Below are 18,279 nucleotides of genomic sequence, written 5' to 3'. Positions count from 1 at the left end.
ATACAGTACAACTAATTTCTCATGTAATCTCTCAATCAGTGTTTCAACCACAGAAAGATGCCAATAAAACAGCTTGTAAACAAAATTTGTCAAGTAACGTTGCGTTTACCTCTGAAATCCGTTTGTTAGTTAGCTATAAAAAAACACTAGAGGAGCTTATTTACTGGTAATTATATATGCATGTTTCAATAAATTTGCCATGAAGAAGTGTTTATGAAAACTATGTGCTACTGAGTTGTATACAAACATTTCAGTTTTAAATTTTTGGTGTAATTATTATGTCTGAAAGTTAAATGCAACTAATATGATAGTGTACTAAATGACAGGGTTCTCTGTATAGTTTGCAGCATTATTTTTAGAGACTTTTTTTCCCATAAGAAAAAAACACACTATCGGCACCAGTCAATATCATTCTGAATAATCTGCTATCAGTATCGGCTGAGAAATGTAATATCGGTGCATCTCTAATATACACTACCGTTCAAAAGTTTGGGGTCGATACGATTTATTTTTTTAAAGAAATGTATACTTTTCTTCAGAAAGGATGCATTAAATTGATCAAAAGTGACAGTAAAGACATTTATAATAATGCAAAAAATGCTTTATAAATTAAATGCTTTTCTCTTGAACTTTCAAAGAATTCTGAAAAAAATGAATCATGGTTTGCACAAAAATATGAAGCAGCACAACTGCATTCAACTAATCATAAATGTTTTTTGAGCATCACATCATCATATTATAGTGATTTCTGAAGGATCATGTGACACTGAAGACTGGAGTGATAATGATGCTGAAAATTCAGCTTTGATCACAGGAATAAATTACACTTTACTATATATTCACATATAAAACAGCTGATTTACATGGAAATAATATTTCACAATATTACTGTTTTTTTGTATGTTTAATCAAATAAATGCAGCCTTTGTGAGCAGAAGAGACTTCTTTTAAAAACATAAATCATACCGACCCCAAACTTTTGAACGGTAGTGTGTGTGTGTATATATATATATAATATTTTGTGCTCACTTTGTGCTGAACACCTCTGGAGTAAACTAGCCCAGTGTTTAGAGAGTAACTTGCTCCGGCTCCTTATAAACTCTGAGAATTACCTGCGTTTTTGGAACTGAAAGTTGAGGTTATCCGCTTGCTTGCCCTCCCTTAAACATACTGTGATATGTTACATAACCTGCTTTCTGGAATCCTCCCAGGGTTAGAGGTCAGAACAGCTGGAGGCGTTCATTTACTGCAGCAAATTCCCAGTCACTTAAAGGATAAAAAAGCTTTTTTCCAAGATACTATTGACCATTTTTGTTGCGTTCTCTAAAGCCTGCTAGTGTCCCGTGCCAAATATTAAAAATGTTTCAAAAACCTCCCTGCGTTTACTTGACTTAGAGGGTTATTTCACCCAAAAATACTCCTCCTCAAGCCTTCCTAGGTGTAGGACTTTCTTCTTTCAATCAAACACAATTGGACTTATATTAAAAAATATCCTGGCTCTTCGGGGAGTGAATGTTAACTGAGATTTTGAAGCCCAAAAAAAGCTTATCCATCCATCATAAAAGTAATCCAGGGGTTCGTAAAGCCATGCATTTTTATTTTTACGTAGACTCCCGTACGGCTATTGCGGTGAGCCAGTAATTATAGTTTAGTTTATATTACCAGTGCTATAATAGTATTCTTATCACTTTTTTCTGAAATGTAAAATAAATATAGCGAAAGAAACAGCAATGTTTGAACAAAAGGAATATAAAGCATCTATTTGTTGTTATATCATCATCCAATTTGAAACATAATTTCTTTACATATAATTATTTGGCGTAGACGCCTGGTTAATCCAGATATTACTGGAGGTAATCCTGTGAGTGATGAGGCAGTACAAGCTCAGACGGGTGTGCATGTAAACGTGACGGGCTCGTTCCACACAACCATTCAGAGATGATTACGTTGAGTTTCGTGAGCCTTCAGTTCACAAAAAGGGACGTCACTGAAAGGACACGAATTCAGTGATTCAGTGAAGAAATCATCTAGCTGATTCAACCCAATAACTTTAATAAATCAGTAAAAAAGCTGCTCAAATGAATCCTTAGTTTGTGAATGGGACTAAATTGATGTTTTTGTGCGCTGTGCGCGAGGACGCCACATCTCAATCGAAGGACAGCTGCGTTTTTTTTACTTCAGTGTTTCAGTATTAGGGCAATTTCTAAAAAAAAATTGATAGTTTTTTAAAAAGAGGTCGATTTGATAGTTTCTAAAAAGCCACAAATTTATCTTTTTCCGCAGTTATTTCCGCAAAACATTGTACATAATATCTGATGGATGTTAATCTTATTACTAGATGGATGCTGAACATGGCGGAGCCAGGTTCGCCTTTAAGCATTAGCGTTATCAGTTTATCAGACGCGAAAGAGAACTCGCGGGCGCTATTAGGGCTGGGAGAAAAAAAAGCGATTCACCTAAGTATCGCTATTATTATTTTTTTAAACTATTTTAAAAACGATTTTTTTTTTATTACAGAATCAATGTCAATTAAAATTAAATTGCTTTATTTTTGTCCTTGCTTCGAAAAACGTAAAAAATTTAAAGACGTTATCAGTTTATCAGATGCGAAAGAGAACTCGCGGGCGCAATTAGGGCTGGGAGAAAAAAACGATTCACCTAGGTATCGCGATTATTTTTATTTATTTTTACTATTTTAAAATCGATTTTTTTTTATTACAGAATCGATATCAATTCAAATTAAATTGCTTTATTTTTGTCCTTGCTTATAGACTAGATTGACAGAAGTTGGCCACTTTCGTTCCAACAGAGGATGAAATGTGTCGCGTTATCTTGAGTTTGAGTGACGTAATATCCCTTTCAAGTGAACGCGTGAAAGTGACGTGAGACTGAAAGCACTGATAAGCCCTCGCGCTACTCATGCTGAGAGAGAGATAAGACCGTAGAGCTGCACGATTCATCTTTAAAATACTGTGATCTCGATCCAAACACCCACACGATCTTCCATTTTGTATGTCTATTAAACCTTTGACAAAATCATATCGCAACGTTAAAATCTGTGTTGGCGCTGCCGCTGACCCAGAGAGAGTTGTCATGAACCGGCTTCACAAACCTCATAGTATCATTATTTCTGTGATACAATAGTTCAAATTATCATAAAAGCACTGGGATAAAAGTTTAAATATAAACACTGACTCATCTTATACTTCATGTACAGTCTGTATAAGTGTATGATTAAACTTTTCCCGATGGTCTGTTAAAAAAAAAAAAAAGTATATATATAGAATATGAAATATCGAATTGCAATACTTGTAGAATCGCAATTCTTAAAAAAATCGCATATTCGGCACCCAAGTATCCTGATAGTATTGAATCGGGAGATGGGTGTATCGCCCCTATGTGAGGAGTTTTGTGCGCGCACATAGAAAGCTACACGCGTCAGACACTGTGCAAATTATAAAATTAATTCTTTCACGTTTCCTTGCACTTGAACGGACAAATTTATCTCCAAATGCCCACCTTGACGAGCATATTAGAAAACAGACAAAACTCTGTTATGACTTAAGTGAACGTAAACAGTCGAGAAAGACAACGTGTGTGTATCAATACATTGGATGTCTTAAAGTGACAGTAGCCTAATATTCCTGCTGATGTCTTAAAGTGACAGTAGCCTAATATTCCTGCTGATGTCTTAAAGTGACAGTAGCCTAATATTCCTGCTGATGTCTTAAAGTGACAGTAGCCTAATATTCCTGCTGATGTCTGAGTCTTTTGTCATTTAATTAACATTAAAAACAAAGAAATCACTCGCTGCTCTTCACTGAATAACTTTTGAAACTTTAAGGATTAATCTATTTAGTTTATGCAGTGAAGATTATATGTAGTGTTATTTTACATTTGATTACTTTATTCAATTTCTGTACCTGAAAAGAACTGTTTTTCATTTGCATCTTTGTTTTTATTGTATATATTTGTTATTGCTTGTAGTTTAATGATTTGTTCTTTTTTTGTTAATGACTGTTTTCTTGTCTTTAATAATCTTTGAAATTTTCATGAGTTAGTAGTAGTTTTTAGCTGTGGTATTGAAATTGGAATCGAGAATTGTTCAATATCACTGGTATCTAAAATATTTGTGTCATAACCTTTAGGCTATTTATTTTAAAACAATATTTTTTGTGGCGGGGCCAGTGAAATTGAATCATTGAATTTATTGAATCAAATCAACATTGGTTTTGATATCCAGCCCTAATCAGTATTCATATAACTGAAGTAGAAATGCTTTTTTCTAATACCATAACACTGTTGCTTTGCAATAAACACTGTCCTAGCTACCATAGAAGTGTATACTTTAATGCATTTCTGCCGGTTTGTCATTTTAATATATTGAACTTCCCTATTTTTAGGTTTTCTTCATGTTATGGTTTTACTATTAACATTTGATTGAGTTTGCTCTGGATAATGAGCAGTTCACAGATTTCCTGTTACTATGTGACAAACGACAATAGTAAATAATAGTATAAAAGAGTGGCACATGCTTTAGGTTGGCAGCTTGTGTACGTGACTCCCACAATCCTGAGAGAGAGACTGTCATGTGTGTGTGTGTGTATATATATATCCTTGCCGTTTTTTACCTAGCACTTATTCACAAATACAGTGGAATAAACCTGAAGAGCCAGTGCCTTCTGAAAAATGGTGTTAATTTTTTACTGTTGATTTACATTTTGAGTACAAAGGGCTTTTTTAAAGAAGTTAATATTGCACAAGTAATATTGACTTGTTGCGTCTCTGTGTGTGTTAGAGATAAAACATCATCTCCATGATTATATTGACAAAAATTATCATGTTATGGTTTGGAAATGTTCAAAAAGTACTGATACAAGCACTGAAACTATTTAAACAAACAACAAATCTAGCAGCACTGTGCACGCTTGTTAGCACAAACATTAAAATAATGACGTTAACAATGATGGCTGGATTTTAAATGAACATAAGCATGGTTTTGTGACTTACGTCTACTAACATGTTCAAATAAAGTTTGATATGATCAACCTCACATTTCAGCCATTTTTTATAAAGGGATGAATCAAAATAAGGTATTTTATTTGCTCCATGGATAATTCTAGATGCATTATTTTATTCAAGTTTAGAATTAAAAGCTGATGAATTTCTGATATAATGGATTTTAGAATGCACATTCAATTATTACCCATTAACTGGTTAAAATGTATAACAATGCATAATTTTCGCATTGGTCTGACGGGCTGAGTGAAAATGTAAATCCACTCTCTGACAGTAGGTGGCGTTTATGAAACCGTAGAAATGGAGCGGTTTCCCGGTAATCGTCGAAACTTTAGACAGTTGGTTTCCTTCAGAGATTCATTAATATAATTCATTCAAATATAAATCTTCCTTTTAAAATGATCACGTGGAATTCCTGGTGAAAAACTACATTACCCATGATGCTATACAGAAAATTACACCAATCAGAGAGTCGAAAAAAGCAAAACGCACCAATAGCTCTTAAGCTCCGCCCCCATGAATCACCGCGTAATCGAATCAATCTCCCTACACTCTTTTTTTTTATATATATATTCATCATTTGTAAATGAGTAGTTTTTAAGTTTCTCCATCGTTTTTAATTTGATTATGCCGTTCGCAATGCTTCATGGGATTGCAGTTCTTTCCCTCGCTAAAGCCGATGTACCTTTTGTCTTTTTTTATGATATTAATCTGTTTTTTTTTGCTTCAAATCAAAGTTTTTAATGTTGTGATTCTCCTCATAGCTGGTTCGTTTGGTTCATGGCTTCTAGCTTATACATCTTTAATGAAAACCTTTTAAAAATCCCTATGGGAAAGATGAATGGATAAAATACTTCCACTCTATCGTTCATACATTGAAAAAAAGAAATAAAAAAACCCAGTGCCAGCTTCAGATTAAACTGAGTGACTTCAGTGTGTCAGTTTTAGGTCGCCAATCATCATGTATTTTAAGGTCATTAATCATAAGAATACAAATGTCATCTTGACTAAAACTCAGTCTTAATAATGTATCGTCATCTATAGTAGTACAATAGAAGTCCAAAACACTGCGTGCTATAGTGTCTGTACACTTCAATAAATTAACCCACTTCTTCCGGGCATAATAATAATGCGCATAAAATGTGGGCCAGAATCTTTCCCAGTACAACAACTTAAACACTCACAAGTTCTCTCATCTACTCGGATGTATTTGCATTTTAACAAAGTAATGAAAATACATACAAATTGGTTATACCCTTAACCCTTTATTTGCATGTTACATAGCCATGCATGTCCCAGTTGAAAAGCTTAAGGAGCCGGTTAACCTTCAGGCGTTTTGATTTTATATATTAAAGTAATTGGGGATCTTATGTATGGCCTCACATTGACTGACTGAACATGATATACATGATTTGCTGAATCCAAAACACCCTTTTTTGTAGTTTAAACAGAGAGGAATAGCGATATAACCAGTTTTCAAAAGTTTGCATTTTCAGGCCCCAAAACACAGTTGTTGTGTAAATGAACGGCCAAAACTCATACGTTTTTAGTTGAAAACAAGTTTCTAAAGACATAATATTAGTCTAATTAGACTGTTTCCATGTCTCATGACCTTTACAAGTAAGAAGTGCATACATAGATTTTTTTTAAGCAAATGTTTTAGTTAAAAATCCGCCATGTTCAGTTTGTTGTCTTAAAATAATAACATCATGGCAATCATATAGAATTATGAGGAAGGGTCAAAGGTCATGGTTGATTCAGTGTGACATCACACCCTGATTGCCTAAAAACAGGGTCATGGAAAACCTAGAAATATCAGGGAGGTTTAAAATTGTGATTTCCAGGCCTGAGAAAAGTCATTGATTTATGTGTGTAGTAAATATATAGGCTATATTGCCTAAAATGATTTAATTGTTTGTTCTGTTGCACTGAATCAAAAACCTGTTTAAGAGTTAAAATAATTTTTTTTTGTTATTTATCAAACTTGACCAATAAAAGATGGCGTGCCGCTAATTCCTGCTTATTTTAGGATACAGGTTTACAGGCGAATTGCCATTCACCCACATTTAGTGAAGTGCATCACTCTGTTAAAGTCTATTATTTTTACTTATCATAATGTGTTTTTTATATATATATATATATATATATATATATATATATATATATATATATATATATATATATATATATATATATATATATATACAGTATATAAAACACCAGGATGGTTAGTCAGTTGTTTTTGGTGATTCCCATATTGCATCTAATTGCCTCATGGCCACCTGGGAGTCCTAATGTTTCTGACATGCTTTCCCTCTAGAGTTGGAGAAAAGCGGTGTCTGGCCCTTTAAGGAAATTGACGCTCATAGTGTTGGCTCAGGCCCAAGTGGGGGAGGGCATGTGTTTACTGAGAGGCAGCAGCTGATTGGCTGCCGCAAGTCTTTACATCATAGAGAGGAGGGGCCAACTGGCATAAAATAACATGTCCTTATAAGGGCGTTGGTGGACTGCACCATTCTCCACAGCACAGGAGGGGTGTCCTCTTTTAGAGAAGCAGGGTTTTTAAGGATTTATGTAGATAGTCATTGGAGGTATTATTAATAAAATGCTGAAGGATGATTTTTATCATTAGTGTTGGTTTTGTGAAACTTATACATTATCTGTTTGTTTTTCTTCTTGATGGGCAAATGGTTACTCTGTCAAACTGTAAATTTGTTGTAGTATGGCACACTTGAGTGTTTTACTGTGATGTCCTCACCTCTGTATGTTTGAGCTGTGCCTCCTCTCTTCAGCTTGAGTGGTTTGTTCGGTAGACAGACTATAACCTCCCCTCCCTAAAGTCAGATTTATCTCAACTCCCAGGAAATACAGCAGTGACGATTGAAGCGTGAAAGCTGCCGATCAAGAAAACTGTGCCTCTAAAGTGGACGGTACTAAACCAGAGGGAGCCGTAGCTGGAAAGAGCCATCGAGTTGTCTGGAATTTTCTCTCAATCCTCTTCCAATGGTTCATTGGTTGAGGCCATGGCCTCTCAGTCAGGGTAAGCTAAAGCACCAGCCATGTTTTCAGTGAGTAACTCCTATAGTAGTCACGGCAAAGTTTGAGGCCTTCTCTCAGCAGTCTGCATACCGTTCTTCTTTTATTTCTTTAGCTTAGTTTTAGTTCATAGACTTTATTGTGTCTTGTCTTGGTCTTAAAATGAGCAGTGCACTGATTAAGAGTCAGAATATTCTAGATCGGCCGGATGGGTTATATTACGGTTTAAAGAGCCCTTTGGAAATATTGATATTAAGACACTTTAGGTGAACTGTGAGCGTTTGCTCTATCCTGACACTGCTTTTTCTTGGGCATGTTGAAACAATTTAATCAATGTGGAAAACTATAAGGCATCTATATCTTTCAGGTTACTTTTACATACTTTTCTTTAATCGACACTTCAGATGCTCCATGGAAATTTAAGCAATCCAGTAAAAAGACATGTACATTTCCCAGCAATACTCTCTGATTGTCATGTAATTACCCAACTTGCTTTACACTTGCATCAGGATGTCAGCGCCAATGTGTCATATGAGAGATCTTGGCAAATTTGACATATTTTTTTGCATGAATAAAAGCCTGTTCATAGTAAGGACGCGAATCATAAAGATACCGGCTTAAAAATCATTCTAAATATAAAAGACCCCAACTATAACGATAACGACACAGAGGAGCGATATCGTTGAATCACTTTCAGATTGTTTCTTTCTGAATTAACAGTAAAAACACTGACAGCCAATCAGAATCCATCCTGTTTTAAAGAGCTGGAGCATTTAATGAACCGTATCGTGCGCTGGTGTGGACGCTATTATAGTTATAATTAGTTCTCGTTCTTGGTGTGAACGGGCTTTAAACCAAAAGTAGGACTGTACACTTGAATCGTGATATAGTCTCTATGTTTCCTTCTCAGCGGAGATCCGGACAATGCTTTTTTTGGAACAGTTATACCTTTCCATCGAGGAAGCCGGAGCACTTTGTTAAAAGAAAAAAATCCTAAACACTCAAAATAGTCAAAGATGAGGATGGTGGGCCCAGAGAGCCGAAGCAGTGATGTCTGAGAATTATAACCAATATTTACCAAAAAAAGTTAATATTTCTCCCAACTGGATATGAATATAAAAAAGGTTTGGATCAGATGTTTTATCAGGCTATTTATTTGACATTTCGACACATAAATGTATGGCACATAGAAGGATTGAGAAAACACACTGGAGCTGCAGGTTTAACTCTTAAAGTATGGACCATTTTTATATTTTGCTCAAAGTAATAAACTACTAAAAACAAGCAACGTGCATAATCTAATAATCAAACTCATCATGAAGACAAAATTAACTAGTAGCCTAATTTAAGTTTTTTGGTCTTCCCTTGCCATCTCTGAATCATTTTCCAAATTCTAACATTGTTTATTATGAGATCCTCTTAATATGCTGATTAATAATGCTAAATGTATGGGGGGAAAACGAAACGTCTAAAGACATTAAAGCGTTATATTGTCACAAACCTGGATTGTCAAACGGTCAGAGTCATCTGGATGACAGATCAAAATAATTGTATTCGCAAAAGTATCTATTTTTCTGCTCGCTGTGTTTCTGCTACTCTTGTTAAAATAACCGCTTCATCTGCAGCTCTTAAAGGGATAGTCCCCCAAAAATGGAAATTAGCCCATGATTTACTCATCCTACGTGTACATGACATTCTTATATTCAATGAGTTATATTAAAAAATGTCCTGGCTCTTCCAAGCTTGACGATGGCTATAAGAAAGATATCCATATTTAAAACTTTGACGCAAAATGTAATGACGGCAACTGACGCCTCTCGCGGTTCAAACACACAGCGCTGGTGAACCAGCTCGTCTTTACGTCGTGCGTCGGGTCAATGTCACGGTTTTGCCGTAAATCGATGCATACGGTCGGAAGCTAGTTATTTTAGTCAATAACGTTTTAAATATGGATATTGTTCTTACACGAACGCATCGCTTCACTCCAGAAGGCCTTTATTAACCCCCGCAGAGCTGTGTGGAGCGCTTTTATCATGGATGGATGCACTTTTCACACACCCATTCACTGCCATTATATTACATTTTTTAATATAACTCTGATTGTATTCGTCTGAAAGAAGAATGTCATATACAGCTAGGATGACTTCAGGGTGAGTAAATCATGGGCTAATTTTCATTTTTGGGTGAACTATCGCTTTAATGTGGCGCTTTACATCTTTATCGGGAGAGAAGCACGATTGAATGAAGCACGATTGGCTCTAGATAAAAAATTGATTTGAGTATGTAGCGCTAACGATTAGCGTAAACAACGATGGGTGGTAAGTGTACCGCTCCGCTGTTTTGTTCACTTTAAATTGTAGAAACGTTAAAATGACATCCGGATGAAAACAAGAACCGTTTAAATGCCAGTGACTGAACTAGTGTTTTGAATATTAAAGCTGCTAATTAAATATGTCTGCATGTTCTTCATGTCAATGAGTGGTGCCTTTTTTCTAATTCTAGAAAAGATGCGTTTCATGAGTTCAAGACATGCTTTTTGATGACTAAAATTGAATTTAACCATTAAAACCGAATCTAAGGGGGGGGGGGGGGGGACTGAATTGAATAATTTCCTAATGACCCAAGTATTCTTTGAAAGCGTATACCTTGCTCTTGAGCCGTGGTGAAGCTAGAATCCAGGTTTGAAAGTAATGTGGAGAACATTATGATTTTATTGCTGTTCACGAAGGCAGAAAGTGAGATGCATTGCTGAGGCTTCAAACACTCAATGTTATTGAAACTGTAGGGCCTGTTGATCTGACTGATCGCACTTTTAATGAGAGGGAGAGAGAGAGAGAGAGAGAGAGAGAGAGAGAGGGAGAGAGAGAGGGAGAGAGAGAGAGAGGGAGAGAGAGAGGGAGAGAGAGAGGGAGAGAGAGAGGGAGAGAGAGAGGGAGAGAGAGAGGGAGAGAGAGAGGGAGAGAGAGAGAAAGGGAGAGAGAGAGAGGGAGAGAGAGAGAGAGAGAGAGAGAGAGAGAGAGAGGGAGAGAGAGAGGGAGAGAGAGAGAGGGAGAGAGAGAGGGAGAGAGAGAGAGGGAGAGAGAGAGGGAGAGAGAGAGGGAGAGAGAGAGAAAGGGAGAGAGAGAGAGGGAGAGAGAGAGAAAGGGAGAGAGAGAGAGAGGGAGAGAGAGAGAGAGGGAGAGAGAGAGGGAGAGAGAGAGAGAGAGAGAGAGAGAGAGAGAGAGAGAGAGAGAGAGAGAGATATTCAGGTGTACACACCAGCTCATCAACAAAGATCATTAATGGTTTGACTAATTGGATTTGGTGCAGCGTAGTGTGTGTGTGTGTCAAGCGTCTGCACGCTGCATCGGTCATTTCAGTGGTTGTGTCGTGCAAACGCTCTCCCATTAGCACATACAGTCGTTGAGCTTCCTCGACGCGGCTATCAGCTCAACAAAACCTTTCTGTTACCTTGACATGATCTAATGCATCAGCAGTGACACCCGAGTCACTCTTCCCCCGCCGTGAGCTCTCACACACACACACACACACACACACACACCGTTTACTGATCTAATCACCGATGCTTTCTGTGTGAAAGGAACTTTGTTGATGTTTGTTGTTTTACAGAGAGATTTAATGAATTGTCCTGAAATATCAAGGGATTTTTAACTCTCACACTGTTTAATTAGTGATTTGTTTACAATCTTAAGAGTAATAGGTTTTGTAAAAGACTTATTAATGCATTAACTCTTTTTCCTCTTTTTCTTGCTTTTTTCATCCATCTTTTGTTTGCTCTTGACTGCACCCTGTCTTTCATTCTCTCTCTCCTCACATTTGTTTTTTTTGCTCTCTCCTGCTGTTTTTGCTCCCCCCCCCTATTATTTTTCATCCTTTCACTGTTTTGTTTTCTTCCCCCTCTTTTTTTTTTGCTCACTTAATTTTTGTCGTCCTTTTCATTTTGAAACGAACCAAAGGCAAACTGAGCCTGTAGTTGTGGCATTGTTATGGAGGTACAGTGAGTATAACTACTAATTAATCGTCAGCTTTCTGTGCCTTTACCTAAGAAACCATTGAAACCTGTATTTTATGATCCACGTAGTGTTGAGCGTTCATTAATAAGCATTATAAGTTCATCTATACAACATTACCAATGTTTCGTCGAGAGAGTAGATTTCATCCTGTTGTGGTTTTGAATGACGACCTGAACCGATACGAATATTTTATCCTAATCGTTTGAAAGTAGAAAACCGGCCTTTTTGAAAGATGTTTCACTGACACATGCACATCAAAGACCGACAGATTTTAGGAAGTTTTATTGGCTGTTAGCTGTACTTTCATCAGAATTTCCATTGTGGTAAATGTTGGCCGAATCTGTAACTACTCTTGCAAGTACTGTCGTTATTAGGCCACATCATTCAGTGATGTGCAGAGAGGATAATGATGGCGTGTATGAAACAACATTATATAACGTTTGGTTAGCCGAAGCACACAGCGTAAAACATAGATGGATAGACTCAAAGTTTGTGTTCATGTAATTCTAACGCTGTCTTTTTCTTCTGTGAAAAAGCCCAGTTTTGTTTTCTAAGCGAGAGCAGGGAACGCACATCTCTGCTTGACTCCTGTTCATTTTTCCATTTGTTGTTCAAATGTGTAACTTTGTCTTGGTTTAAATGTAGCTGAAGGTGTCAGGAAGCTATTTTTTCTTTGATTCCTCACTGCTTAGTGACTCTGTCTCTGTTGTTAGCAACATGAACCGTGAAGACCGGAATGTGCTCCGTATGAAAGAAAGGGAAAGGAGAAATCAAGAAATCCAGCAGGGAGGAGAGGCCTTTCCAGCTAACTCCCCCCTCTTTCCTGAACCTATTAAAGTTGTAAGTTCATTTTGTTTCTTCTTTTTTTCTTTTTTCTTTATTTATTCATTTATTTTTCGCCCTGTAGACCTCATTTAATCTTGGGTGGTTGTTCCTTTTTGGTTTGTACATTCTGATATATTATGCTCCATTAATCTTCCTCCTCAGAGGAGAACCCACTACTGATAAAAGCTTTGTGGCGATGCAGTTGTACAGTGACGGTAATTACAGAATGTATGCACTGTGCTAATTGGTGTATATTAACCAGAGCAACACAATTCTGGATAAAATGAGAATCACAGATTTTTCGTTTCAAATAGAGATCTAGACTCTTAGTAGACAACTAAACATAATGACATGTCATTTACTAGAGGTTCTGACCAAATGGTAATTGCTGCAGTCTATTAAAAATATTTATTTAATCTGAGTTAATGTTTAAAATGCATTGTTTGAATGAATGATTCAACGACTCACTCATAAATACTTGCTCCATTTCTTGATGAATCAGCATATTTGAACAAATCTCTTGAGTGAATGATTCAATGACAAATACATATTTTGAAAGTCACTCGTCGCCACCTACTGGTGTAACGATGTGATCAATACAATCTTTATTTGAAGCATCAAGCTACTTTCTAAAGCTGATTTGCTCGATTTTGATCGCTTCTTTTGTAAACTTTAGACTTTTATCACAGTACTTCTGTGATAATTTGAATCACAACTTTGTCTCTGGATCGTACTTGTCAAAGGCGAATCCCTGTCATTTAAGAACGAGATCACACTAGGGCTGTCACTTTTTATTCGATATTCGAATATGCATTCGAACATGACGTGAAATATCCGTATTCGAACTATAAATAAACTATCCGGTTTTTAAAGTGCCATGTTTAGCGCATTTTTTACAGTCTATGATTAGACCGTTTTTTGTTTTTTATTATTGTTTGCCATCTCATCCAGGAGCGGGCGCTCTAAACGTATTGTAGCGTAAGCCCATGACCAAATCAAGGGAATAATAGCCTCCCTGTTTTGAAATTGGAAGATAACGCACAGAACGACAGCCCGAGCGGAGAATTACGACCTCAACTCGAAAAAGTCGAGTCTGGAAATATTTTGGGTTCTACAGCTATACTGTATACCGTATACCACTTCTCTCAACATTGACGCGCAAATCAGTGTGCGCGCACTGAGCGCGTGTTCTCCACCGCGGGGAACATCGCCAATAAAAAGAGAGCCGCACTTGACCCAGATCAAGTTGATAAATTGGTGTTTCTAGCAAACAATATTAAGAAATGAATTGAAATAAGAAATGAGGCTAGGCTATAGGCCTTACTCCTGCTGTTTAAGCCGTCACGTTATTGTTTGTGCCGTGCTGTTCCGATGCAGTTTTTTTCCATGTAGCTTAGTGGCACTTTATATAGATTAAATTGATAACCTGCTGTTTAAAACATTAAGTCAAAAAAAATGTTTTCAGACAGGCCTGAGTCCTGTTTATGACTGTCAGACTGTTAATAAAATTGTGATTGAATCTCCGTTATGGTGTTTTTTTTGGGGGGGGGGATCTCGTAGAAATTCGAATATATTCGAATACATGATATTCGATAACCGTTCGAATTAGATTTTTCTCAAAAGTGACAGCCCTAGATCACACTCTTTTAACGATTAATCATGCAGCTCTTATTAACCTCAACATTAACTCTTATTAAGCTTAAGCGTTAATATTTCGAATTTGCCTCTATATAAAATATGTAATGATAGCAAAAAAGATGCTTTAATTGCTGGATTTAAACACTGCATGTAGGCTACTTTATGCAATTTTAACTGAATTCATTAAGTATTTTGAAAACTGAAAATGTGCTGTATCCAGAGACAACTTTCGGTAGATTTTCATACATATATATTTCACACACACACATCACTAATGGTGTTTACTTGCTGCTCCTCTGTGCTTCAAACAATACCATGGTATATGTCCCAAAAACCATGCTTTGTACTGTTTTTATTGGCGTCATTTAATATTTCAACCCTTACGGTTATTGCTGGGCATTTTATGGGTAAGTACTTGCATTGTTAGATGTACTGTTTTGTTAACAGTATGTTCTTGGCTAGTATAAAATGTCTGTTGGTTAATGGCCGGTTAACTTCTGTTCCTAAATATGGGGTAAGTCCTCAGCAAATTGTTGCCCACTTTCTAGTTATACACGGATAAACATTGTGTAGTTTTACTCTGCCGGGTGTGAAGTAAAGAACTGGTCATTGATATAATTTAAGCTGTGAGTTTGCAGTCTGAATTCAGTGTGATGAGAGCGATATGAAATTATTACGAAGACAATAGCATTTATTTTGTCTAGCGGTTCAACGGATCACAAAAATCACGGTTCGGATCATATTGCAGTTTTTAAATCACGAATAGGATCATTTTCTGGATCAGCGAGGGGAAAAAAAGTAATAATTTGGTGGTAATGTTAAATTAGTTTACTCCGATACTACAGCAAACACTAATAATGTTTGAACTTTATTAGCTGGGCTAGTAAAGGCAAGCTAGTGAACAGTCAGTAAAAAAATAAGAACAAATACACAAATTACAAGAATGGATAAATGCAATATAAAAAAGTTCCAAATAAAGTAAGGTCTAACTGTGGTTTTCATTTTAGGTATAGAAATGTAGTAATTAAATGTCAAATAACTAATATATAATGTTAATCTTAGCTGTTTTGTTGTTTAAATAGCATTAATGACACAGACAGCAGCAGGAATATAAGGCTGCTGTCACTTTAAGACCTAACGCACGGATCCAATATAAAGATACACCTCTGATTTCTTTCTCAACTGTTTATGCTCAATTAAGATCTAACCGGCTGTGTTTACGAGAATACTTGCCGAGATTGGTATTTTGATGAAGTTTTTGGGCATGTCAGAATCCGAATATGTAGTTTGTGCATAAAAATATCCGTCAAAACCAACACACGTTGAAGGATGTGAAGTTTTACAATCGAATAGGCGTTTGTTCTCTTTAGCACGCAGTGTGAAGTATTTCACTCAGTTCCCTGATCATTTCCATTACATTTCAGCAATGAAGAACATATGTATACTCTAGTGCATTATGCATTGGTACGTTATCATCTTTGACAGACAGCATGTCTTCTCGGAAAGCGATGACTTGTTCAAAACATCCGGTAGTTTGGGATTTCCAGGAGATGCATGTAGTCCCTCTGCTTTTCGTAAATACTACAGTGTATTATGTGTTATAAAACATGCTGGAGACGTTCTAAATGATTTTTTGCGTTGTTAATTATACTTATTTTATAAGTTTATTTCATGCTTCTGTTACTCGCTGTCAAAAATATTACATTCTTCCATCGCAAATTTGTTGACCTTTGAAAATCAAGCTCCTTTCTATACCAGAAAAGGATGCATATTTTTTTAATTATTGTTTTTTTAACACTTTGTTTTATTTAAGCCCATGAACATGCAGATTCTGTTGAATAATAGTGAAAAATCACGTTTCAAAACTGTTAACAGATCTTGACTCATATCTATTATATTGTACAACTCACCAGATTTTAATATTTACAAACCTCGTGAAATTGCCTGACGAGCACAGTGTCTTTGCTGTGTTGACACATTTCCCTTTGAAACAGGAAGTTTTGGCTTTATTTGTTTTTGTTTTGTAGTGTGTTCTGTTTTATTGGACTTAAGGCTGAAGTGTAAGAGGTCTTTTTAATATTTTTAGTTAACTAATACTATACATTTTAAACGTGTATGTCTGCTAAATCTGCGTTAATTTTTTAGGAAATGCACTAGTGTGTGTGTATGTATAGGCCTCAAAGCTAGCAGACATGGACTAAAACCTTACGTTTATCACATAAAAGCTGAAAAGGACAGATATTACAGTCACATATGTCACTGTAAAGAAGATTACAGTCTCCCGGTCTAATCTTTGCTGCTAACCTGCTTTGCTCAGCATTAAGTGCTTCATTGTTGGTGATCTTGTCATAGGATGTAAGAAATGCAACCTGTCAGGTAGAGAACACTGTCTTTCACATTCCCTGAAGGATCCGACTAACGGTGGGAAACCCCTACTTTGACATTTCCTCCAGGACACAACGCATGACTCATTTCGGATGAACTCATTGGGTGTAGTTGTGCAAAAAATATTTCACATCACGATCTGCTCCGGTGTGCTTGACTTGAACATTCAGGACAGATCAAGTTATAAAACAAGATGACCAGTGTCTTATATTTGTCATATGATTCTGCGTTGTCTCTGAATCATGATTGATTGTTGCAGGGATCAAACAACAAATGGGGGAACTGCTAAAAAATGTCCAGAGTGTCTTTTACAATGACATTACTAGCTTTACACCAACACACTACAACATGCAGATGATTTATGAATTGTTACTTTTGCCAGGAGTTATGTTTTACTGTTAACTGCCCTCATGAGAAGCTTAAGCACCTTTTCATTTTCTTCACATTTCAAATCTATACATTTTGATATTTACAAAAAGAAGGCAGGGGATTTATTAAAGATTTAGGCAAAGAAATGAATAATAATAGCCTTTTGAGAGTCTTAGAAATAGACAGATTAAGAAATAGAAGTATTTCCTTCTGTGAAAAATCTGTCTATCTAGATAGCCTTTTCTAATTATTCTCCTTTGTATTTGCCCTAATACAATTTTTTTTTTTATCATAGTAACTTCTATCCTTGGTTTTACCTGTGCTTATAACAAACACCACTGTTAAAACTGTGTATGACTCTTCACTTCACTGGTTAGATGTAACTGTGGTTTCTAACCAGGGTTATTACCGTTAACTAAAACCATAATACTTGAATTAAAACAAACGTCAAATGAAATCAAATAAAATTTACTTTATCTAGTTATCCAGGTAGTTGCTAAGGAAACATGCATACTTATTAATTATAATTCAATTTAACTTGACATACTAAAAAAACTGAAATAAAAATGACAAACTGTTTAGACATTAAAAAACTAATAAAAAGTACAACACAGAAATTGCTAAAACTAAAATTAATTAAAATATTGCAAAATTCAGAAACGGCAATATATTTCCTTACTCCTCCCCTAATATATTTAACTCTTTCCCTGCCAGCATTTTCGATCATTTTCTCACAACTTTCATGTCGCCCAGAATATTTTTTTGTATGAATATCTGAACATGCAATATATCAAAAGAAAGAACAGAGCCTCACCTTTAAAAAAAGCTTTTGAACAAAAAACTGAGAATTATTATTTCCTTTTGTCAATGACTATAACGTGCATAAGCAATGCTTTTATCGCTTGTTTTTTTCCCCTGAGTTTTGATCTGGAGATTCTGTACTGTAGAAGATGTGTAATAGCAGTTAATAATAACTATATAATAACATATGAAT

At 35.9% G+C, this 18,279-nt stretch overlaps 1 protein-coding gene across 12 annotated transcripts in view; it reads left to right on the top strand.

Annotated features, from left to right (window-relative positions):
- aff4 (AF4/FMR2 family, member 4) overlaps positions 1-18,279 on the top strand; it is a 54,593-nt gene that overhangs the window by 6,224 nt on the left and 30,090 nt on the right. For 4 of the 12 annotated variants that reach the window (XM_077224773.1, XM_077224771.1, XM_077224772.1 and 1 more), the window contains exons 2-3: positions 7,882-8,059; positions 12,782-12,908. The exons of 1 other annotated variant lie outside the window; for it this stretch is intronic. In XM_077224773.1, the coding sequence (XP_077080888.1) occupies positions 8,043-8,059; positions 12,782-12,908 (144 nt within the window). In that variant the 5' untranslated portion in view covers positions 7,882-8,042. The remainder of the gene's footprint in view (positions 1-7,881; positions 8,060-12,781; positions 12,909-18,279) is intronic. 7 more of the 12 variants (XM_077224778.1, XM_077224775.1, XM_077224776.1 and 4 more) reach the window with 2 other exon arrangements.

The sequence above is a fragment of the Siphateles boraxobius genome, unplaced genomic scaffold (assembly GCF_051911475.1).
Source record: "Siphateles boraxobius isolate OS27281-9 unplaced genomic scaffold, OSU_SipBor_1 92, whole genome shotgun sequence".
Classification (NCBI taxonomy): domain Eukaryota; kingdom Metazoa; phylum Chordata; class Actinopteri; order Cypriniformes; family Leuciscidae; genus Siphateles; species Siphateles boraxobius.
Note: the sequence above shows the minus strand (reverse complement) of the source record. Positions and strands in the feature narration are given on the sequence as shown.